Below are 24,844 nucleotides of genomic sequence, written 5' to 3'. Positions count from 1 at the left end.
AGAAAATTTATTCTACAAAAAATATATTTACAAATTTACAAATATACAATGCTTGAGAAAAATTTTGAAGAGCAATTTTTTTACGATAATGACAATAGCTTGATGTATTTTGAAAAATAGGTGTTAACCAAAACCTTAGCGAAGTAAGAAACCCACATAAAATATTTGAAGTCCAAACAAGGTCAGCTTGTGCCCATGGTCTGTGAACTTGGAGCCCAAGGGTCAGGGAACCTACAAACTCTATATATTTTCTTAAGAAAAATCGTTAGAACATACAATGAATCGGATCACCTAAGATAAGCCCAAAACTTACCAATAGAATGTTCCTATCATCTACAAATGAAATAACAATTCAGATAATATTGAAGCACAATATAGGAAAGCACATACCACAAATCAATGAGACAAAGACACCATGAACTATACCCCAAAGTCTTTTATTATAGATTCAAACGTTCCAAGCTGAACAATGGCTTCACACCAGCGTTACAAAATCACATTGAGTCCAAAGTCACTATCATTGTGGCTTGAGAAGCAAATGGCTTTTAATTCATAGATAAATCCTCCGAGTGGGAAATAACGGCTAGTTGGCTTGGTCCCCATGAAAATAATCTCGACCGTCAATAAATCTTTGATCAACTTTTAATCTCTGTCGTTGAAAATATTTGTTTTTGAGGAATTTTCGAATTTCTCATTAAAACCATTTTTTATTAGTTCAAAAATAATTATTTTGAACTAATTTCCTCAAAATTTTGACTTTGACTTAACCACCAAAGTAAAAGAATCCAAATTTTCTTGAAATTTCCAATATTCCCTTGGTGGGGGACCTCCAAAAATTAACTTCTTTTAGACCCACGAATTTTTCCACTTGGAGAAATTAATTTCTCCAACATTTTAATTTGGATTCTAAATTGATTATTTTTTTGGCTTAGGAAATTTTATTTTCGCCAGAAAAATTAATTAATTGACTCATGAGGGGATTAATTATTTTTCCACCCTCAAATATTTTAGCCATGGTGTCTAAGTATGAGGGACCATGCACTAAAATATTTATTTTACATAAGATTTTACATATGCAACCCTCAAAGGGGAATACCCTTTCGTTATAAACCCTCATAATTTTTACTCAATTCTACAACACAATATGATCTAGTAGACCAAGTGATCTGTAATAAAATAATTTAGCCAAATAGCTTAAATTATTCTCAAATCACTTTTACAAAAGACTCGACTAAAACACTAGGACTCACTTAAGAACTTGTCAATAAATTTCACCCTAGCTTTGAGGTTGAGGCTGGAGGGAAAAACTTTGTCGAGCATCTGTGTTTAGAAATACAGATAATCGGTGAGATGAAAAACCTCCTAGGATGAAATCCGTCGCCAAAAAGATAGGCTTACCTAGGTTGTTACATAATTAACGGTCATACTAACATCATTTACATTACAAATTTGCAGAATGGGGGCATTACAATGACATGATAACCTATTGGCTGATGATTCTGATCTTTGAAAAAATTGGCACAACTGCTTCCTTGGAATTGTGAAAAAATCGGTGCAACAAGGCACAATTAGCATAACCTGGAATCGACATTATTCCATAAATGTGTCCAAAGAATAGCTCCAAAGATAACCAAAATCAGCTCCAAATATCAAAGTGCATTTATAGATCAATCTCTACCACAATAAAAGCAGGCCGGAATTTCTCTAGAGAGATAGAGAGAGGCCAAAATATCCAAGTGTGTGATGATGTCTAACAAGAATGAAAGGTTCCTCTATTTATATGAGGAATCCAAATCCTATTTTAGCCTATTAGCCCCTCAAAATAATAAAATAATGGACAAGTAACAATCTAGATCACAAGCCGACCTAGTAGCCAATGCAAAACATAATATTTATCCCACACGTGTGAGCTATATGACAGATAGTGCTAATGCCATGCATGTGTAAGCCCTTGTAGGGCAAGCGTTGAGGGTCAAGAGTGCCATGAAATGTGTAGAAGCCCTCTAAAATCATCCTTTAGGGGTTGGCCGCTAGATCTTTGTCAATCTCCCTCTATGGGCCCCAGTTTTAACTTTGGGGCACAAAGGTGGTCTCATGTGTCTCCAAGTGGGCAAAATTCCTGTCTTTGCTCCAACGTTACAGGCTTTCAAGGTGTTGCTAGCCCTCCCATGTTTTAATGTGTGAGACCATCCTCATCTAGGCTCTAGATTGGCTGCCATCCCATCTGATCAGTGCTAATTCGGTTGGGGGCATGCTGGTCCAAGTGCATCATCCCATAAAATTCAATGTCAGGCAAAGTGTTGGTACATCGTGGGTGCTAGAGGTGCCCAAGGATGTCAGTGATGCTTTTGCACTATCTAGAATCCCATGGCTCTCGACGCTTCACCCATGGGTGTCGATATTTCCCTCTGGAGGACTTTGACCCCAATTAAGTTGCCTGGAGCTATAGATGGAACCACCTATCAATTACACACGATATCCAATGTTGCAACTTTCACCATTAGGTACATTTAATCATTATTGCATCTAAGTGAACCAAGCTTGAAAGTAATGGGAAAATTAACACTTCATATAAGGCTTCCCTTCTAAAATTGTAGCTTTGGTCATGTAATGGTGTTACCTCCCTAGGTAGGGGTGATTAATAGATGACCCTATTAGGTGTTCTCAATCCATAAGGGGAGGTGACATGTCCTTGGTCCACCCTTCAATCGATAGGTGCCATGTAAATAATGATGAAACAGAGGGGAAAAGAAATCATGGCCAAGTGCCATGGCCAAAGGAGCCAGCCTGATGGGGATCCTCATCCTAGGTGTATAGATGTGAGGAGGGAGTACTCGTGGATGCATGAGTTACCAACTCGCCCTTTGTTTTTCCACCCCTCTTATGCCTTTTGCTTTTTCTTGATTTTTTCTTTGTATTACTACTCATAGCTCAAAGGATTAGAGCTTGCTTTGTATGATGTATAGCAATTATTACCCCCCTTAAGGATGGGGTAGTTCATCACCCATCAGGGGTTGGGATATGCACGGATTCCATTTCTTTTATGAGATAGGGCAACGATGGCCCAAGAACCGAGTGGCAGCCATATGAATGAGGTAGAGCTAATACTTGACGTGTGTCCACTTGCTAATTTAAATGTCCCGACCATCTTTTGCATTTTGATTTTTCTTTTGCTTTTCTTGTGGCCATCATATGTCCTTTCTATTTCTTTTAGTTGCATCAACCTCCCAAGGAAAATTTCCAAGCCCTACCTAGACATGGGGATGTGTGTGTGCCAAATCTCAATGAACCAGTGGTCAGTTGGACCCAAAGAATGGAGGTGGAATAGGGGCTTGTAATGTAAGATGGAAAGTGGTAAGTATGGAATCGAGAGATATGGGGCTATGTTATCTCAATCACGGCTTCCCAAGTAGTGCTCATCATTTATCTGCTGGGCCATTAGGGGAGGTCCCACTGAACTAGGGTTGAAAATCAAACAGCCATTTAAGGTGACGGAACAAGATCACAGCCAAGACCCTTCTTTCTTCCAAGTCACCCCATAATCCATGTCAAATGCCCAAATATAAACAAGCATAAGCACCCGATTGCAAAATAAATAAAGTACCTTTTGATTAGAAGCCCAACTTCCAACATGTACTCTTGCCAGATGGGCGAGGAAACATATCACTGATGCAAGTGGTGGACATATGAATGGCACATCATCATCGGTTACTAGTGGTTGATGTGGATTGTTGGCTATCAACTGAAAGAGTTGATAGAAGAAAATTTTCTCCTATTGGGTCACCCACTTTGGGTGGGAGCAGTGATGTTAAAAAATTTCATCCTTTTACTTTAAGAATTTAACATTACCATTAATTACATTAGCATTAGTAAGGCCCTAGGGTTGAATATTGGGCTTCCCCACTCAGAAATTATTGTTTTAAGCAAAATTCATGGGGGACACCTAGCTCTTTTTTAGGGGGATGCCCAAAAGCATCCCTTTTGGGCAAACGCGTCCCCCACATTGGGGAAACGTTTCCCCTTGCGCCTCTGAGTTTCCCCAAAAGGGAGACGTGGGGAAAGTTTCCTTAGGCCTCCCATTGTATTGGAAGCGTGGGAAACATGGGGAGCACACCCTGGGGGATGCATCCTCGTAGAACACTAACATTTATTGTCTTCCTAAGAAACACAAATCTATAACAAGGCTGCAATGTTTATTTAATATTATCATGGAACTGGTACAACTACAATGTTCATTATCATGATTACTAATAGCTCAAAGAGTTGAGAATAGGGCAAAAGAGGGAGGCTGTACTTTAGGCAAGGTCCAAGACAGTTCAAAGACAACTGCTGCAATGAGGCAATCATAAAAGAAGTTTCAATCAGACCAAGGAGGGTTAGGGCAGCATTGTAGGGCTTAGGGAGTTTTCAAGAAGTTCAAGGAGAGATGCATAAAGGATTGGAAAAACTAGTCAAGAACACAAATTCAGCTTGTCCTTTTCATGTAGCTACGAGTTGCTTGAGTAGAAAAATTCAAAACATCCGCCCACCTCAAATGTGGCTTTCATGGTGCACTTGCATATTCAGCTAGTGCATTTGCGCGCATCTGTATTTGTTTACAGTTTCTTGACATACTAGTTAACACTTAACAGTCTATTTAATGAGGTCTTCTGTGAGAAACCAAGTGGAGTAGAATGCCAAACATATTTGGCCTGCACAGGGCGTGTACGGCACTTTTATAAGCAAATTGAACTAAATACTCATCATGATGCTGGATCACACCTTTATCCTTAGTAGTATCTATTTCTAGGTGACCAGTAGATACAAATTGATCTGAGATCTCTATCAAAGGAAATCGATTGAAGTTTTTGGGTCAGGCAGGAAATCTTTAGAGAAAGCACCTAACGAAATACAGACTGTGGAGCAGTTATATCTGGTGTTTGAGCAATTTCATGACCATAATTCTGGGTGTCTTGTGCTTATTGTGCTTAGTGTTCTGTTTTTGCTTTATTTAATTTTCTGTTTTAATTCTTGCATTGCCCCATTAACCTGCTGGCAGGAATGCAGATAAGGACCATTGTTTGAATCTAGCTCGTGCCCATTTATTCTTGACTTTATAGTATGATAACATCTTAAACTGTCAACCAGCTCAGCAACCATTTCCAGATTCTGCAAGCAAGAAAGCATCATCTATGTGCTAATGCAGTGATACTTATAATCTGTGTTAATCATGTAATGTCCCAGCTCCCATGGGCCATAACCTTATATTGACCGAAAATGGAAACAATCAAAACTTTAATCATTTATTTCAAATCTTAGGAGAAATTCTTACGGGAAAAAGTCATCTGTCTTCAGAGGCCAACTCTCATTGGCTGCATTTTTTTCAGTAGTGTAGATAGTTGGAGTTGAATAAAATGCATTGACGCGCCCATCCTGATCAAAGATCAAGCGTAGGAAGAGATTAGATCTTACTCAACATACAAAAAAATTAAGTTGAACACAAGGAATATGCATTACTCTTCAACTTCATTAGTGTAGAACCAATTTCAATTATGACATTTTCAGGAGTATTATTTTCTCGGTCCAATACATATAATTAAAAATTTTAACGTTTGCCATATTCTGGTATGCTCTGATCTGATTGATATTCATAGGTGATACCTTCTATATGGATCAGTGTTGATAATATCGGTATCGGCAAAATATCGGCACGGATCCCGAAAACATCTTTTTGGCAATATCGACAAAAATATCGGAAAATATCGGCAAACATAAAAAATGCATAATATATTCATTTTTTTCATATTTTTAAACATATAAAGAAACAACAACATGAAATAAACACATTGGCACATAAATATGAAGAAAGCACTGATATATATGATGTAGTGGATGTCAAATAAAAATGATACATCAAAGGCGATACCAAATCCTGTTGATCCCTGATAATTGTCCAATCAAGGACTCAAATGTGGAGAACCAATACAAAATAACATCACATATATAAAAGTATCTCATCATCATGAGTTATATGTAGCAAAACAAATAAAACTAGCAGCTAGCTATCTGAGATCAGTGCCCTCTCCCCCTTTTACGGGAAAACATGATGGGTTGTTTGTCAGGCCTGCCCCTAGCAGTAGAAGGCCCTGGCCCTGCACCTAATGTCAAATAATGATTGTTGGGTATGGAGTTGTGCTCTCCTATATCTATAGCAAATGGTGTTGACGCTAACGCTCCCACAATCTCCTCCTCCTCCTCCTCCCCCGAGTCCTCCTCCTCTTGCTGCCCATGTACTAATGGTCCCTCCTCTAACCATGTAGATGACTCTTCCATGATGGGCACCTCAGACTCCACCCTTCACTTAGACAATACATCTATATTGTCTAAGGATATGGCATCCAGATCCATTGGTTTCTCTATTTGCTTCACTCGTAGTCAAATATTGTAATGCACATACACTAAATCATTGAGGCATAAGAACTCCAACTTGTAAAAGTGTCAATAAAACTAATGAGTCTTGACACTTGAGAGTCATAAATTACAATAAATGTAATTGCTCAATTGAAGGTTGAAGCTCAAACTTATACATGGTGCGCTTCTTTTAGTGTATTTTCTCAAATAGACTCCAATTGCGCTCACACACTGAAGAGCTACAAGTTTGACTCGGGATTCTTATGGCCAATTTCTGCAAATTTGGTGCCCTGCCAATGTTTTAAAAATCAGCTGGTCTGAACCGATAACCGGTCAAACCGGCCGGTTAGCAAGCCCACCGGGTCAAACCGGCTTAAAAACCCAGTTTACCTCCTCATTTCGCCTTTTTTTTCCCTAACCGGCCGGTTTAGGACGAAACCGGTCGGTTTGTGGTCAAACCGGCTGGTTTTGTCCTAAACCGGCCAGTTTATTGCCAGGGCAAATATAACCCCCACAAAATGCATTTTTGTGAGTTTTGAAGCTGTTTTGAGGGAAATTTGGGGTTGCTTTCCTCCAAAAATAGTCCCTCGAAGAAAAGCATGCTTACCCTCTCATTTTCCTGACACATCTCAACCCTAACAATGTTGGCAATTAATGGTAATGTTAAATGCTTAAAGTAAAAGTGACATTTCCTTTAATTCCTTTTACTTAAATTTTTAACATTACCATGAAATGACTCAGGATGTTTGAGAGTGGTTTCAACCTCATTGGATTTCATATGGAGAAACTAGAATTTTAGATTTCACTCAAAATTCAGCAAACTTAATGGTTTTCAAGATTTCATGGTTTGGGGGTTTGCAATGTTTCCATTTGATTCTATCATGCATGAGGGTATGAGATTGGCATTTGATCAAAAGCATGAATCCCTTTAAGAACCTTGATCGTGGTGGCATTGATTGTTGAACTTTGTTGATGTTGGTGGTACTGATTGTTGAACTCCTCTACCATGGCCTTAACAAGAATGCACCCTTCACTCAAAGGAAAACAACTAGTTAGGCATGCTAATCTTTTTCTACCACATTATAAGGTTGAGGAGATGAACCCTTCACTCAAACCAAAATCATTGGTTAGGCATGTTAAACCTTTTCAATTTCTATCATGTTATAAGGTTGAGCAATCCAAGTCTGAAGACTTTGAGCTAGATGATGTTCATGTATCTCTTGTTGATGATGTTTATGTATTTCTAGTAGCGTTGAATCAATGATGAGTTTCATGAGTGACCATGTTGATCAGTGATTTGTAGTTTTGATGTCTATTTTTGCTACTACTACTAAAGTTGTAGAGGAGTTTTAGGAGTCCTCAAACTCGGAGGCATATTATTTATGTAGCTCATGTTGATGATCTCTTGTCTAGTAGTGGTGATGAGTTTGATCATGATGAGGAGTGATCATGTTGTTGATCACTGATATGTAGACTTGTAGTAGTTCAGTGACCCCATAGCTTAGAGCATTGTTTTCGGACTCTAGAGGCCATTTAGAGCCTCATTGATTATGTATTTTGTTGTGGATATGTATTGCACTCGATGCCATTTTGATATATTCACCTTTACATGGTATATAGATGAGCAAACCTTGCATATTTTGTTTCTATTGGCTTGGAATCATGGTTTTAAATCTTAAAAATAGTTTTTTTCATTAAAAATTAATTATTTAATGTATTTTTTTAAACCGGTTCGTTTAGACCTGACCAGTCCCGGTTCGACTAGTTCTGGTTCGAAACCCGGTTCATTAGGTGGACCGGTCCGATCACCGGTTCCGGTTTTTAAAACATTGCTTGCACCATAGCTTCGCCACCAAACATCTACAACAAAATAAAGAAAAAAAAAAAAACTTAAAAACTTAAAACTTAATTAAATTTTCAAATAAAACATAAATGAATATAAAAAATTTAGAATTATAAATTAGCAAATTGAAAATTTTAATGAGTCATGACTTGTCACTTATGTGGCACGAAGAGGGTCCTTTCCCGGATAGCATCATCAAAGCCAAATAGGTCAACACAATCCTTATACATTTGTATCTCAGGATTGATTTTGCTGTGAAGCTCGAGAGCAGGTACCATCCTATGAATACAGGAATGGAGCCCTTCCATCACCTCACCATCAAAATCAAAGCCACATTTGTATCAAAATGCAAGGTTGAGGAAGAGTGTTGCTACATGAATGGGTCAATGAGCATCCCTGTCCTCCGACTATTAATCGCATCCACAACATCATTTGTCTATTAAGCCTAGCAAAACCCTTGTCTGCATAATAAGCACAAATGGTCTCCTTGGCCCTATCCATGGCCTCAAACAAATAAGCTATTACAAGCTTCTCCCCATCTACCAATCTCAAAACCTTTACTATAGGTTCACTAACTGAGCACACTTCTTCTACTCCTTGCCAAAATGTGTCAATGTACACCATTTTTGCAATGGCTCTCCCATCTTGTCTCTTGTTGTATCTACAATCACGCCACTCATCATAAACAAACATTTGCTTCAACTCAAACTAACATCGAAGCAAAGACTGAAGAGTAATAAAGTTGGTGGAAAAACGTGTGATTGCAAGACGCCACAACTCCTTGTTTCTAGTGTATCTCCTCTTGAGGCTAAGAACAAAAATATAGTTATATATAAACTTGGGGATGTTCCTAGCCATATCAATCACCTCCTTGATGAAGAAGAGTTTCCCCATATCCTCAAGCAGCAAATCGATACAATGTGTTGCACATGGAGTCCAGAACAATGTGCGGTGCCTCTCCATAAGCACTTTGTCGGCAGCCACATAATTAGCTGCATTATCTGTTATGACTTGCACCACATTCTGCACACCAATCTCTCGGACGAACCCATCTAACAACTCACATATCAATGCTACATCTTTTATGTGTTGATGCATCCACTGATTTAATAAACATGGTACCTTTAGGACAATGTACAAAGAAATTTAGAAGGGTCCTACTACCTATCCAACCATCAGACATCACTATGCATCCAAACACTTCCCATATCTGCTTCAACTCGACTAATCTAGAGTTGACGTCTCGCTTTTCTGCTTGAAGGATTGGCCCCCGCAACTCCTCATATGTAGCACTTTTGTACCCTGGGCCCACAATAGCAATAGCATCACACATTGGCTGCCAAAAAGGAGTTTTTTGGCGATGTTGAGAGGTAATTCACTCCAAAAAAGACACCTCCTCATAACTCTATCTACTTCTCGCTTCTCTTTTTTTTTAATAACTGACTTTATGGAAGGTTGTGCTCCACGTCCAGTTCTTGGAACAAAAAATGATGACCTCCCACTCCCAGTAACATTAGCAAATGACGCTATGGAGCCCCTCTCCCTACCCTTAGCCTCAAAATCGGAATCAAATATCCCTAAATATTTGTCTACACGTTCAGTCTTGTTTCTTTCTGCCTCTTCTTCTTTTAGTATTTTTCATCAATTGCTTCAAATGCAGCTCTTCTAAGCTTGGCGCTTGAATTCGTACAAAACCCAACATCATGTCCAGGAAGTCTAGCCAGATGGTATTTCAATTGCATAACCCCTCCTATCATCTTGGTCCCACACAATTTGCACGAGAGTATGTCCGATTTGTCCCGCCATCAAGTTCCCCATACTGCCAAAATGCGTCCAAGGGCTTTGGCATATTTGTAGTGGATTAATGGACAGCATCAAAATTCAAACCTAGGGCACCAAAAAGACAAAAAATTGGCATTAAATCCCCATACACAAGAAATAACAGCCACCTCATTTTAAAAAATAATTTCTTTATTACATTATTTGCAATGAAAAATGGCAATAAGAAGGTGCATAAGAAAGTTTAAAAAAAATGAAGTTGCTTGTACAAATATGGAGAAAACCGTTGCATGGGTTCATGGGCATGAAAATCATAGGAAATGACAAAAAAACAAAGAAGCAAAATGTTGGTAGGCAAAGAGGCAAGCAAGCATAACCCTAAATCTATGAAAAAAACATTAATATAGGGGTTTTTAAGAACATTCTTGTTAATGGAAGAAATGAAGTTTGTCTCATTGATCTTGAATCTTTGATCCACAAAAAAAAAAATTGGTTGGTGATGATATTGTTGCTTGATCCTCAATCCCTCCTTGAAAACCACCACAAAGCTCTCCCCTCCTTCTCCAAGACCAACAAAACAGAATGACTAACTGAAAGCCAAAAAATCAGTTTTGTAACTGCGGACCCATGCACCCGACAATTTTTTGCCGAAATATCGCCAATATTTAGTTAATACCGTGATATTTTCAAAATAGAAAATATCGCGATATTTACCCAGCGATATATCGTTTTGGAGAAGCGATATATCGTGAAATATCGACGATATTATCAACACTGATATGGATAAATATTAACTTAAATATCAAATGTTTAAGTAACTCCAAGTTACGGTTTTAAAAGTCACATGTGTGTATATAAGATGTCAAGTTCTAATATTTTTATAAGCAGTCAATCAACAAGTACATTTTTTTTACTGTATAGTGCAAATATGCACACAAATATGTAAAGTGAAAGGCATCCATATGTATGTGGGTATGCATATATGGACACAAATTGAGTCTATCTTGGGTGGTGTTATGCCCCAGATTGCCCATGCAACTCGAGGGTTAAGGTCCAAAAAGATCTCATCAGGTTGGTTCCATTACAGTTACATCCAGGTCTCCACAGTGACCAGAGATTACTTCAAAGTCAGTTCTATCAGATTCCGAGAAATTGCTCCTTTTAGAAGTTTTGTTGTTTCCAGGAACCACAGTTTTGGGGCCCACATGATAGGGATGCTATATATCCATGTTCCTTGTAGAAAAGCAAGACACAGTGAGATGCTCAGTCTTGCCCACATTTTTCTTTTTGCTAAGTTGCATGATCTGGGGAAACAAATATGCATTTCCAAAATGGAAACAAGTTGGAACATGTAAACAACAAGCAATGTTCCACCATCACTTATATTGGTATCCTCATCATAAGTATCACCCTTTGTCTCTTGTCTAGTCTTTGCCTCTACCTCAATCCTCTAGGGAAATCAACCAACGCCATCCAATTTTCATGAAAGTGTCTAATCCAAACCTTAAAAATGGTAGAAAAAACTACCATCATTTATACTAGTATCCTCATCATAAGTATCACCCTTTGCCTCTACCTCCATCCTCTAGGGACATCAGCCAACACCACCCAATTTTGATGAAATTGCCTAATCCAAACCTTAAAAAATGGTAGAAAAAGCTTAACATGCCTAATCAATGATTTTAGTTCGTTAAATCTTCAATACCATATCTCATTTAGTTATACGTCAACAATTATTCTATACCCAGAAATTATTTACTCAATAAAATCTAAAAATTGTTGGAAAATAAATTCATTGGTATTTTAACTTTCAAAAATTAAATTTGCAGTGGAAATAAAATAGGGAATATCAACGACAAACTAGCGGAAAATTTTGCCCAAAACAATCTTCCACCACTTTATATTACTCATGAAAATTTAGGCCTAGACTCACAAAGAATACACACAAAAATTACAGTTGATGGAACCTAGAAATCAACCCCTCTAGAAAATCAGCTTCAAGGAATTCATCCCTCCTGAAAATCGACCTCCTTCACCAGCGAACTCGCCCCCTCTCTCCCTTCATACAGCCCCTACACACTTGAGATAAATCGGCCCTGGCAATTTCGTACCTCTTTAGCATTTTGGCCTCTCTCTCCTAGACTCAACCTCCCTGAAATTTGCTCCTAAAATTTTCTTGTTGCAATCCTTTTCCCTTCTCTTCAACCCTAGTCTCTCACTCCTCGAGAAAATCGCTCTCTCAACAATGGCAAGGTAAGGGTCAGGACATACAAATTTAGCACGTGGGCAAAAGCCAACATGAGCTCTACCCCCTATCATTATGGCCATCACCCTGGTTCCTAGGGCCCATATATGAGCCCCTCGCATTATTAAGGAACCCATGATTGTCCCAACCCCTGGTGGGCGACAAAATGCCCAACCTTAAGGGAGTAATCATTGCTATATCTTACACATCATGCTCTCATTCCCTTGAGCCCCAAGCAGTTATAAAAAGAAAAATCAATAAAAGGAAAAAGGCATATGCAGAAGGGTGGAAAAACGAAGGCCAAGGTAGCTCGTGTACCACAATTTCTCCCTCCTTCATCTATACACCCATGTGTGGGCTTCCCTCATCGTTGCTACCCTTGTATCGTGGCATGTGGCTTGGAGCCTCCCCTGATGCCCCCAATCCATTTCACCATTATGTCACATGACACCTGCCATTTGAGGGATCTAACATGGACCTGTCACTCCCTTACAAGTTGAAACCACCTAATAGGGTCCTTGATTAACCCCTTACTTGCAGTTGGGGACACCTATATACTCTAGAGCCCATTATGGAAGGGCATGCCACCATGAAGTGTCCACTTAGTTCCATGATTTTTAAGCTCATTTACTCAATTTCACTAATGAACTGTTGTGTTGGAAGGTGAGGAGACGCATTGGATCTTATACAGGATTGCAGATGGGTCTTCATCTTAGGGATTGGTCTCCCTATACGGGGTCCAAGAACTCCAGAGGGTCATATCAGCATTTGCAAGGCGTGCGTTGAGAGCCATGGGCCTCCACTATAGCAGAGAGTCGATAGCCATGCCATGGGATCCTTCAACACCATTCATTGCTCGCTCGTGTCTGACTTATTTGATGATGATGATGCACCTAGACCACCTTGCCTAGCCGGCTAAACACTTAGCAGTTGATCAAGGGCCCAGATGGGGTTTTGTCTCACCATGGGAGACAAGGGAGGGATTGCATCATTGTTCCAACCCTTACAGATGGGATACATTCTTGTTTGATTCAGTTGGAGACCCATAAGGATGCTTTTGTGCCCGCACAGCCACTTGGGAGCACCACAGGTCATTTGCCTGGAAATCAAGGGGCCACCGCCTTCATCACTGTTATTGGCCCTCCTATTCACTATGGACTTCACTAGGCCTTCCAACGGCCCTCCTAGCTATTTTATAACCATTTCGGCCCTCTTCAAAGGCTTATTTTTCATATTATGAAGCTATTTGGTGGGCTTGTCACCAATTAGGGTGTTATTTTGCACATTAGATTCATTTTTAGGGGTTTGTTAGGCAAATTTGACCCATTCGAATTGTTAGTGGCTCATATAAATACAAGTGAGGGCTCATTTGTAACTCATCATCACTTGGGATTTTTGCTAGTTCTTCTTGAGAATTTCAACTTGCAATTTGTGGAGTGATTTGGATGGAATAAATGCATTTTGACATTTGGAAATCTTCGCTATCTTTTCTTGCAGCTTCTTGTTGGAATGTTGTGAATGGATATATTCTTCATTGCCTTGTAAGTGCCTTTGAAATGCTATATTTCTGAAATAATGATTGTCTAATGCATGGAATTTATTTCTTATGGTTATTATTGTGCCCTAATTCATGGGAAATTATTTTAGGCCTTGATACTATTGGAAAATTTTGCATGTGTTACTTATAAAGATAATGAATGAATGAATGTTCCTAGGGGATTATTTGCATCCTTGAAAATCCATAATATTTTCCATCGAAGTATAAATGCCTAAAGTTGTTGTGTAGCTGCATCCCTAGATAGTGAAGTTGTTGCTTTAGGCCTCCTTGAAGAGCGAAGGTGACAATGTCAAGATCATTTGACTCCAATCCTCCCAATAGCCAGGCACTTGTCTTAAATCCTACTGATCACCCTAAAACCCATTTCTCACTTTTCTTCCCTCTTTTTGCTCTAACCCTAGACAATCTACCTAGGGCATCAAACAATTTCCTTTAGAGCCATCCATTTGAGGTGCGAGTTGTTGGAGAACTGCGTTGGTGTCCCCCTCCTTGCCCTCCAATTTTTAAGACAATCCCACAGTTGGTTTTAGAGAAACATCAAGCCCTAGTCTTGCAACTGTTTTGGTCTAGGTCTCCTTAGGTTAGTGGCATTCCAAAGGGTCTATTATGCTTGGAAGCTCAAAGGAAGTTAATCTCTCTTGACCCTTTCCTCTCATCCTTGGTTGACCTAGTCCTATTGTTGATGATCATCATAAACCCTAGGCCTTGCTTGGGTCTTCTAGGTCTCTCTTGTGCTCCCAACCTTTTATATGCTTGTTACCTCACAAGACCTTAAGAGAGGTCCTTCTATTCCCCAAAGAGCCTTAGGTCTAGGACATCCTTTGTTAAGAAATACCTCTACGCCCTATATAACAATGTGGAAAAAGCCGAAGTCGGGATTAATTCGGCAAGGGTCCAAAAGTTGAAAAACTTGTTAAAGTCTGGAGTTTTTTGAAAAAGTCAGCAAAATAAAAAAAAACACAAAATTATTCATTTTTTTATTTTTTTTAACATCTAGAGTCTCCACAACATCAAATAAATGCATTTCCACATAAACATGTAAAGAAAGCTAATATATAATATGTATATGAAGTTTAGTGCTACATCACATATCAAAATAGTGAATCAACTCCTGAATCTTGAGTCTTGTCTAAGTCTCAACTGTCAAGAGTCAAAATATCAACAAAAAATATAATAAATGTATATCATGAGTCATCTAAAAGTCATCAAGTAATCAGTCACGGAGATCCTCTTCCCCTTTAACGGGGATAGGGAATGGCTTTGCCTTTTCCTCTAGAGGAAGAAGGCCCTGCCCCTGGGGATACAAATGGACTCAATCGTCCTCTAGAAGTCGATGGAAGAGGTGGCCTCTGTCCTATGTTGCTGCTGCCCATCCTAGATGGTGTCACCTCCTCCTCATCATCCTCAACCAGCTCTGCCTCCTGACCCTGATGTTGCTCCTCCTCCTCTACCTCTGGCTCTCCCTCCCCTGCAACTGCTACATCCTCTAGATCCACACCTAACCAATCCGGGATCGAGTCCATGATCGGCCTCTCAGTCTCGACCCTCCATGCAGCGGTGGTATCAATATTGTCCAATGAGATGGCTTCCACATCAGTAGGTGTCTGAAGTTGTCTCACCCACAATCGAAGATTGTAGTAGATGTAGACCATGTCATTGAGGCGTTGGGACTCCAATCTGTATTAGGGTCATAGATTGTAAATTAGTACTTAGAAAATTTAAATATTAAAAATAATCAAATGAATTCAAAAAATTTAATTTGAATTTTTTTTACCTGTTGCACTTTTTGTTGTGCATTTTTTCAAATACACTCCAGTTGCGCTCACACCTAGAGGAACTGCATGTTTGGTTGAGCACTCGAATGGCAAGCTTTTGGAAATGGGGTACTTTGGCACCATAGCTTGTCCACCAAGCATCTACAAGTTAAAAGAAAAATGAGAAACATAAAAAAAACATTGAAATTCTAAACTTGAAAGTTTGAAACAAATTGAAGCTTACCTGGCATTTTGTTCGTCCTATTCTTAATAGCCATGGTAAAACCAAATGTGCCACCTCCCATCCTATAGACCTCCATTTCTTTAGAAATATCTTCACGTTCTTGCTCAGATGACACCATCCTCTCGACACAAGTGAAGAATCCATCCATCACCTCGGCATCAAATCTGAAACCACAAGCGTAAGAAAATGCGAGGTTGAGGTAGATACCTGCAGCATGAATGGGGCGATGGAGGGTATTGTTCCATCGCTCATCAATCACTCTCCATATGACCTGTTGTTTCTCTAACCCCTCGTCTCCCTTATCTTCATAATAAGCACGAATGGCTTCTTTGGCCCTATCCATGGCCTCATACAAGTAGCCCATTGCGGGCTTGTCTCCATCAACCAACCGAAGAACCCTTACCAAAGGTTTTGAAATGGCACACACCTCCTCTACTCTTGCCCAAAAGCTTTGATCATATGAAACTAGTCTGCATATGCCCTCTCCCTCTGGTTTGCGGCTAATAGATAAAGCATGCCAATCCGCTGAAAGAAACATGCTCTTCACATCCCACATAGAATTCAATAAAGACTGAAGAGATATGAAAGTAGTGGCAAATCGTGTAATGGCAGGACGCACCAACTCTTTGTTTTTGGTGTATTTTCTCATCAAGCTAAGCACAGATGCATGATTATATATAAATTTTGTTATGCTCCTGGATGATTCAACAATATCCCTCACAATAGGAATCTTACCTATATCCTCCAACATCAAGTCAATGCAATGAGCAGCACAAGGTGTCCAAAACAAGTTAGGATACCTCTCCATAAGCAACTTGCCAGCTGCAACATAATTTGCAGCGTTGTCCGTTATGACTTGGACAACATTGCTTGGGCCTACTTCCTGAATGAAGATGTCCAACAACTCACATAATGTACGTGCATCTTTAATGTGTACAGATGCATCAACAAACTTCATAAACATTATCCCCTTGGGACAACTAACCAAGAAGTTAAGAAGGGTCCTACCCTTCTGGTCAGTCCAACCATTTGACATGACTGTGCATCCAGTTTGTTCCCATGATGCCCTAAACTCCTCCAATCTAGAAGTGCAATCAGTCTTTTCATCTTGAAGAAGAGGCCCTCTCAATTCTGCAAAGGTGGGGGCTTTGTACCCCGGGCCAACGACAGCAACAGCATCAAACATAGGTTGGTAGAATGGGTTTGTCTTGGCAATGTTGAAAGGAACATCACTCCATAGAAGACACTTACTGACCAACCTGTCAGCTTCTGCCTTTTCCTTTTTTTTAATTGTTGATTTGATGCCAGGTTGTGCACCAGCTGTGGTTCTAGGAACAAAAAAAGATGAGATAGATGAGGGGTTGGGACATATGGGTGAGGAAGGTGATGTTGAAGAAGCACTGCCACTCTCAATTCCCCCCACTCTTGAGGCCCCTACAAGTTGGAATTTTAGTGTTGCCCTGGTGTCTTTTCCCTCCTCTTTATCCATCAATGATTGAATGGCCCGTCGAATGATTTCTGGAGTTGTATTTGGGCAAAGGTCAACATTTTGCCCCGGAATTTGCCCCAAATGGAATTTTAATCTGTTGATACCTCCTGACATATGCTTGCCACACAACTTGCAAGTCAAATACATTCTATTGATCCCCCCAGATTCGTGTATAGTATCAGGTTCACCATATTCCCACATAGCGTCCAAAAGCCTTGGCATTTTGTTTTAAACTTTGAACTTGAATTTAAACCTGGGCACAAAAAAAAAAATTGAAACAAATTAAAAATTTCCCATCACATAAAAAGCAAACACAAATGCAATAGTTGATTTTAGATTTTAAATGCCTCTTCTCAGTCACTTGAAAACACTCAGATTCAGTAAACAAGGGTTTGAATTTTTGTCATTTTATTCTTGAAAGTTGAAGTTTTGCTTCAATCTAGATTCTAAACAATGTTTCCCTTTCAAAATTCTAGGCAAAAATAAGACATAAACAAACTAATAGAATTTTAGAGAAGTATAGAAAGATTTAAGAAATCATGTGTAAAAAAAACTAAGAGAGAAATTAAAATACATACCTGGCAGCAGCAATTCGGCACTTTGAATCTCCCACAATGAGCAGTGGAAAAATCTCCAAATCTCCACCACAAAACTCACAAATATTCTCCTCTAGGGCAATGGCAAACCCCTATGAATCTCCACAGCGTCGAATGGGAGAGAAAACAGCAGAAAATAAGATCATTTTCGCCTTTGCGGCCTCTTTATCCGTGGCCTGGGAAGGGAGGCCGACTTTTTGGGTCGATTCCCGATTAAATCAGGAGTATAACGATTAATTCGCGATTTTTTCCTTTGTGAAAAAGTTGCCAAAAAGTCGAGGGATTAAATTGCTTAGTTCAAAAAATCGCGATTTTAGGATTAAATCGCGACTTTTTGCATACTTTTTCCACACTGCTATATAGAGCCTCTCTTGATCCTTTCCTAGTGAGCCCCTTACCTTGCTTCTAAATCAAGCAAGATTCTTAATTGAGTCTCTCTTGTGAATGGGCTTTAGGAATCACTCTATATTCTATCATTGACTTATCATTTCTAGTGATTTCCTTTATACGGGGACCCCTCCCATCAGTGAGGGTCTGTAAAGAGCAGGGGACATCGACTAAGGTGACAGTGGGTCCTTGTCCCATTGTTGTCACTTGGTCTAGTAGTTGCCCCTTTGGAACCCCTCCTAGAACCCTTGCTAGATTGAGCGGTAACGGAGTCCAAATGGGACTATAATACATGACAAGAATTCTTCATTGACCTAGAAAGCCCTAAAAGCATGAAGAACATGTTTTGACCTAGACTTGAGCATGATACCCATGCTTCGATAAAATAAGAATTATTTTTCTTTTTATATACAAAATATACAATGTCATGTTTATAGAGGTCATTATGAAGACTGAATCTAGTTACATTCTCTAATAAGTGGAAATCCACAAGGTCCCTCAAAAAAAAAAAGATTCTTTTATTATTATTTGAAATACCCTCTTATAGAGAATTGAAGATTTTATATCTTGAGGAGGGTTTACAACAAAGGCTTCAAGGAGCAAAGACTCCTCAAACTATAAGATGCAAATGAGAAAAAAATACAATGCTTCAATAATACAATAAGAGAGTTCCTCATGTGAGGAATCTCGCTCTTCCTCAAAGGGATCTATTCTTGGTGGCTCAACTTCCAAATCTCCAAGAGGAAGATATGCGCAAAAGAGAGGGATCGAAGGTTTTTTTCTCCACGCAGAGTGTAGGAAGAGGTTCCAAATATGTGATTTCTTGATCCTTCAAGCCTCAACTTGTAGATCCCTCCAAGATGTCTTCAAAAGACCACTCTTCAAGCATCGACAGGGAACTGCGCAAGCATATAAGGAGATTTTATGTGATGCAAGAGAAATCAAATCACAAAGTAGAGACAATATATAATTAAAAATACAAATGTCAGCCACAAGAGTATGAGGACACCTCTGCTCTTGTGCAGGCAATAAAGGATTAACCCTCTAACTAAGCTTTGAAAGCTAGATCTGTAATGAAAGCGCATAAAATAGTAGATTTGAACTTAGATTTAATAAATAAAAACGTCTTAGAGAGATAAGGTAGAAAACTCCCTCTTTAATCTTTAGATCAGCCTTTGAGAGAAGTAAATCAATGTGGGTTCTTGCTCCTTTCGACTTGGGAGTGGGTTCATTCAACCAAAAACTTACCCCACACTCAAGATCTGCTTCAAAACAAAAAGATCTCTACACACTTGACAAAAAATTATTAGATCCACAAGGAACTAGACTACACAATGAAAAAGAAGGCTAGGGTTCAACCAAAAACCCTCTAGTGCTTCTCCCTCTAGAGTGGTCCTCCAGCTCAAAAATTAATGCAAGATAGCTTACATCAATAGATCCAAAACCTGGCAAGTGGAAATAATAAATCGATTAGCACAAGTAGAGCATTAAGCACAAATTGAAACAATTATACCTCAAAAGCAGAAGAATAACACCACATGAATAAACCCCAAAGTCTTTGCTTTATTAGATCAGAAAAAATAGACGACAAAATTTGCAGAGTCGCTAGCCTAGTGGCATCGTCTAAGCATTACACACAATGAATCAAATGAGGAGCCAAAGACTCTATTTATAGAAAAAATGGAAGTATATCCCAATGATAGATCCATCTCCAAGTGCAATGTGCTAATCCCAACGCAAAACGTCTTGATCCCTGAGTAAATTTGAAACCCTTATGGATGCCTACGCAATCTTCAAGGAGCTAGTCATTGGAACAAATGGTAAGATGGGTGGAGTGGCATGGGACCACTCTAGCCGTTTTCTCTTAATTAATATTGATCAAGTCTCGGTCAGATCCCATCAAATAATCCAGACAAATTTGCTAACTTGAATCTCCTCCTCAAAAAATGTGAATTCGTTGGGGAGTTCGTTGTGCCTTGGACCATCAAATTTTTTCTTGTGTTCATCTTCCTTGATAAGTGGAGTCCACATCAATTTTTTTAATTGCCTTTAATTTTTAGTGAATTTCCACCTCACTTTTGAGCATTTCCTACTTGGAAAGAATTTTTATTTTCTCCCAATTATTATTTTTGGCTAATTTATTTGTCAGTTTTACATCAAAACTTAGGAAAAAATGGGTTTTGAGGGGTAAATAATAATTTTAATTTTTTTTACCTTAAAAGTGTGTCTTAGTATAAAGTTATTACAACTTCTCTAGACAACACTTATTACAGCTTACATCAAAAATTTATTAAAAATCTCGTCCTACAGGAAATTTTTAACAACTAAAAAATGACACTTAGACTTAACCAAATTCTGCAAAACTTTAGAGACTATCTAGTCTAGTAATATAGATTGACTCTAGACACTAGCACCCATCTAAGACTCTACCATCAAACCACACTCCAGCTTTGGGGTATATTTGGGAGAAAAAACCCAACTAATTATAAGTGTTAAAACAGGAATAATTAGCTAAGTGAAAAAAAACTCCATAGAGTGAACTCACTTGCTAGTAAATTCCTAAACTACCTAGGCATGTTACAAGGCTTTACTTCATCATACTAGCATCATTTTTACAATGTCCCCGCAGGGCTGCAGAATTTGAAAAACAAAATGATGATAAGAAGAGGAAAGGGGCATAAAAGCCTTGATGAAGTCAGGAATTCTAACTGATCTAATGGTGTTGGAATGCTCTAAATGTACTTTATTCGTGGAGTCTTTGACAGATCTTCAAATGCAACTTTAGTGGTCAACATCTGGCTCCACATGGGGACGCATACTTTCATGAAAGCATGCGAGAACCTAGAATTTGCATCCCATTCAAACGACAAAGTACAAATCAGTGGAATCCATTCACATATATATCCAGAAATCATCATATAAAATCAAATACTGAAATGGAAACACTACTATAACATACTAAAATAAAAACTACTCTAATAATATGAAATAGAAACTAAACTAAGAGCATGAAATAGAAACTAATTTAACAGCAGTAATGAAATCTAATCTAGTAACATGAAAATAAAAAGGTGTAAGGTTAGAGATATAATACAAAATGCCCCTTGGGCATCAGATGTTCTCGATGAAGTCCATCTTGAGAACCTGCCGACTCACAAGCAAATCCATGGGTTCTTTCTCTTATGTGCCTTGTTCAATTCTGATCATCTTGGGACACTGACTCATCCCAATGTTATGTTGTATATGGCCATCAGACTTATTATGTTTTCTTTTTTTCTTTTCTTCTGAGTACCAACTTTGTCCAAAGATGGTGGCTTATTTTTAACTTTTTTTTCTTTTTTTGCTTTTTAGTTATTTCCCTGGTAAGTTGTGATGATGATGATGATGTAACGAATGTAGACCCCTCTACCTTGTCCCCAAAAGATGTCGATGCAAAATCTGAAGTGTCCAAGTATTCTATGGAATGCCCAACCTTTTCATTTTTTACCTCTTTTGTCATGGGTGCTAAAAAGTTTGTTAATACTGCATAACTCCCTGACGTAGATGACCCACTTATAATTTCGTTGTTGGCTTCCTTGGATTTTCAACATGATGTCTTCATTCTAATTCTCGATCAAGCTAGACCAAAGTTTTATCTAGCATAGGAATGGTAGCATAAGATAAGTTCATCTGAGTACTTCCTCCATGATCTACTACCCATTTCCGAGATAGGAGCATGCCCCATGCATCAGGAACATCTATCACAACAATGTCCATAGTGATCTCGGAAATATCAAGATATGCCGCTAAATGTACTTGTAAACCTTTGATCAATCCATGGACTTCAATTTGTTCAGAATTCATAGCACAAATATTGTGATAGGGTCATGATATATCCTCAAATTAAGTTGTTCCATGACCTTCTTGGTCATGAGCTAGGTTGCACGAAACGGGGAAACGGGGACGAGTTTCCGAAACGGGAACCAATACGAAACGCGACCTCCCCAAATTTTGGAAACGGGGAAACGCGAATATATATATATATATATATATTAGGACATTTAAGAAATATGTGCAATCATAAAGCACATATGATACATTCTAATTTATTACATTATGATAAAATTGTCAATTGTCAATGCATAAACTATAAGTCTCTAAATTTACATCACATTTATTCATGAATGATCACATAATGAAAATAGAAATATCCAAAATCAGCCACGATAAATTTCTAATTTCTTGTCTCGTGCTTGATTGGGAGTCTCCTCCTACATAGTCGAACGACCTTAGTGCTCTTGATTAAATACAAGTTTCATACCCTAGTACCCTACATGCTCTTGATTATTGGGAGTCTCCCTTGCATAGAGGGCTTGGTCCTCTTGATTAAATACAAGTTCTATACCCTAGTACATGATAAAATCCAATGGAAACATTGCAATCCCCCCAATCCTGAAATCCTGAAAAACAGATAAGTCTGCTAGATTTTGAGTGAGATCTAAAATTCTACTTTCTCCATATGAAATCCAATGAGGGCGAAACCACTCTCAAACATCCTGAGTCATTTCATGGTAATGTTAAAAATTTAAGTAAAAGGATGAAAATGAAAAATAAAGGAGAATATCACTTTTACTTTAACTGCATATGCCTCAAACTTCCTGATGAACTACATATCAACACTAGGGCAAAAGTTCACTTTTATAACTTTAGACAGGCATCTAGAAGCAACTAGAAGTCACTAGGATAACCTAAAAATAAATTAAAGAACAAATTAAAAAAAAATAAAAATTAAAAAAAAACACTAGTAAAAAGCTGAAACGTGAATCGTACGGCCCTGAAACGTGTTTCAGTCCATACTGGCCACGTTTCAGTTTCGTGAAACGTGGCAGTACGGCCTGAAACGCGTTTCAGGGCCGTATCACACGGGTTTCAGCGTTTCGTACTCGTTTCCGTACGGAAACGCCCCCTTGCCCTACGTTTCCTGCAACTTAGGTCATGAGTCATGACATTAGCTTAAGCCCCTGAGTCAAGCATGCAATTGTGTAAAAGGTGATCATTCACAAGCAAGGAAATAAAGAAAGGTTGATTATCTTCATTTCCTATACTCCTATCCATATTTTGCAAAATTACTAGAGCATCCTCTTGAACACCCTCAGATATTCTTTCATCCACTTCTCCTTGAAATACTTCTATGGCTTCTAACAACTTTGACCTCTAAGATGGAATTTTAATAACTCAGATACTAGAACTGAGGCCTTTGCATGGCTAATCCAATCCCCTAAGTCAAAATCCAAATCTGAAGTAGGAGGGGAAAATTTTCTAGGATTACTCTGATTTTGATTATTCCTCCTCTGATAAGTCATTCCTTTATATTTTTCCATAGCAAGAATCTGTCTAGCTGTAGGTTTTTCCCCAAAAATCTTGGTAACTTTATCATCATTATTAGCAATCATGTGATCAATCATTTGATTTCTCTCAATAGTTCTAGCTCAGTTCCCCATGGATAACATATTAATTTGATTGTTAATTCCCCCACGTTCCTTTCTAGCCATGCCACTTTCAATCATCCTTCTCACAATGGGACAAGTGGCCTCCTTATGAAATTCATCACAAGGTCTACAATAAGGCGGAACTTGATCCACCATATTGGTAGTCTCCAATGGGTTGGGAGACCTATGATCTTGTGAAGGGCTCTTATTCTTCTGCCATCTATCATTTGGCCTAGGTTGGAACTTTTGTACTTGTGATCTTTCCATTTCCACCAACCTATTCTACATGGCACTTATTTCCTTGGCATGGTTTGCTTCCATGGTCTTTATTAATCATGCTTGGTTGAGCTCCATATTCTTAATCATTTGCGTCAATTCCTCGATAGGGTCTGTTGTCGCACAAAGTGTCTAGACAACGCTCAGAGTAAGGGTTGTCACTCTAATCCTTACTCTCTCCTAGAAAAGTCAAGGGGGTAGTCCCTAAAGTAAATGAATGAGAATAGCCTGTGAAACATAGGCTCTAGGAGACTTAAAGATGGACAACTTGACGAGTGTAAACGAGTCCTGGTTAACTGGGATGGATAGATCTAATAAAATAAGACACAGCCACAAGATAAAAATGATTTTAGACCAGTGCCTTATGTTCAATTAACCAAAGGCTAAATAAAAACAAGTTACCCAAAGCAATTTATAATGTGGCAAAGCGACAATCATGAACAATTAAATGTGAATGCTCAAAACTTTATCATGCAAGCATTTCTAGCAATTAAATCCTAGATCTAGAAGAATTTATCTTTCTCCTATAGGCAATATAATTTTCAAAACATTAATCGCACTTGCCAATAAAGACCACAAAAATTAAAATTTTACACTTAGCACCAATGACATCAAGGAACTTTAAATTTGAATGTTAATTAACCATTAGGCAATCAATTTAAGGTGGTAAATGAAGAAATTAAATTTTTAATGTGACAAAAGTAAATCAAAAGGGTTAATAAATTGAAATTTTAATGGGCCATAGGCCACATTAAAATCTTTAATGTGAAAGCACAAATCCTCTTTTGATCTAATTCTTTTAGGTATTTTAAAGT

The 24,844-nt window shown here is 38.5% G+C and overlaps 1 protein-coding gene across 4 annotated transcripts in view; it reads right to left on the bottom strand.

The window, feature by feature from the left end:
- The window catches only part of LOC149225757 (alpha-mannosidase-like), a 535,348-nt gene that overhangs the window by 479,292 nt on the left and 31,212 nt on the right, over positions 1–24,844 (bottom strand). For all 4 annotated transcript variants that reach the window (XR_016247700.1, XM_089377304.1, XM_089377305.1 and 1 more), the window contains exon 9: positions 5,312–5,412. Coding sequence is in view for 3 of the 4 variants with exons in the window: in XM_089377304.1 (XP_089233430.1) it covers positions 5,312–5,412 (101 nt within the window). In the remaining variant the exon portion in view is untranslated. The remainder of the gene's footprint in view (positions 1–5,311; positions 5,413–24,844) is intronic.

This window comes from Pinus tabuliformis, chromosome J, assembly GCF_031772625.1.
Source record: "Pinus tabuliformis cultivar Carrire ecotype Pingquan chromosome J, CPIR1, whole genome shotgun sequence".
Classification (NCBI taxonomy): Eukaryota; Viridiplantae; Streptophyta; class Pinopsida; order Pinales; family Pinaceae; genus Pinus; species Pinus tabuliformis.
The sequence above is the reverse complement of the archived record's forward strand: the minus strand, read 5'-3'. Positions and strand labels throughout refer to the sequence as shown.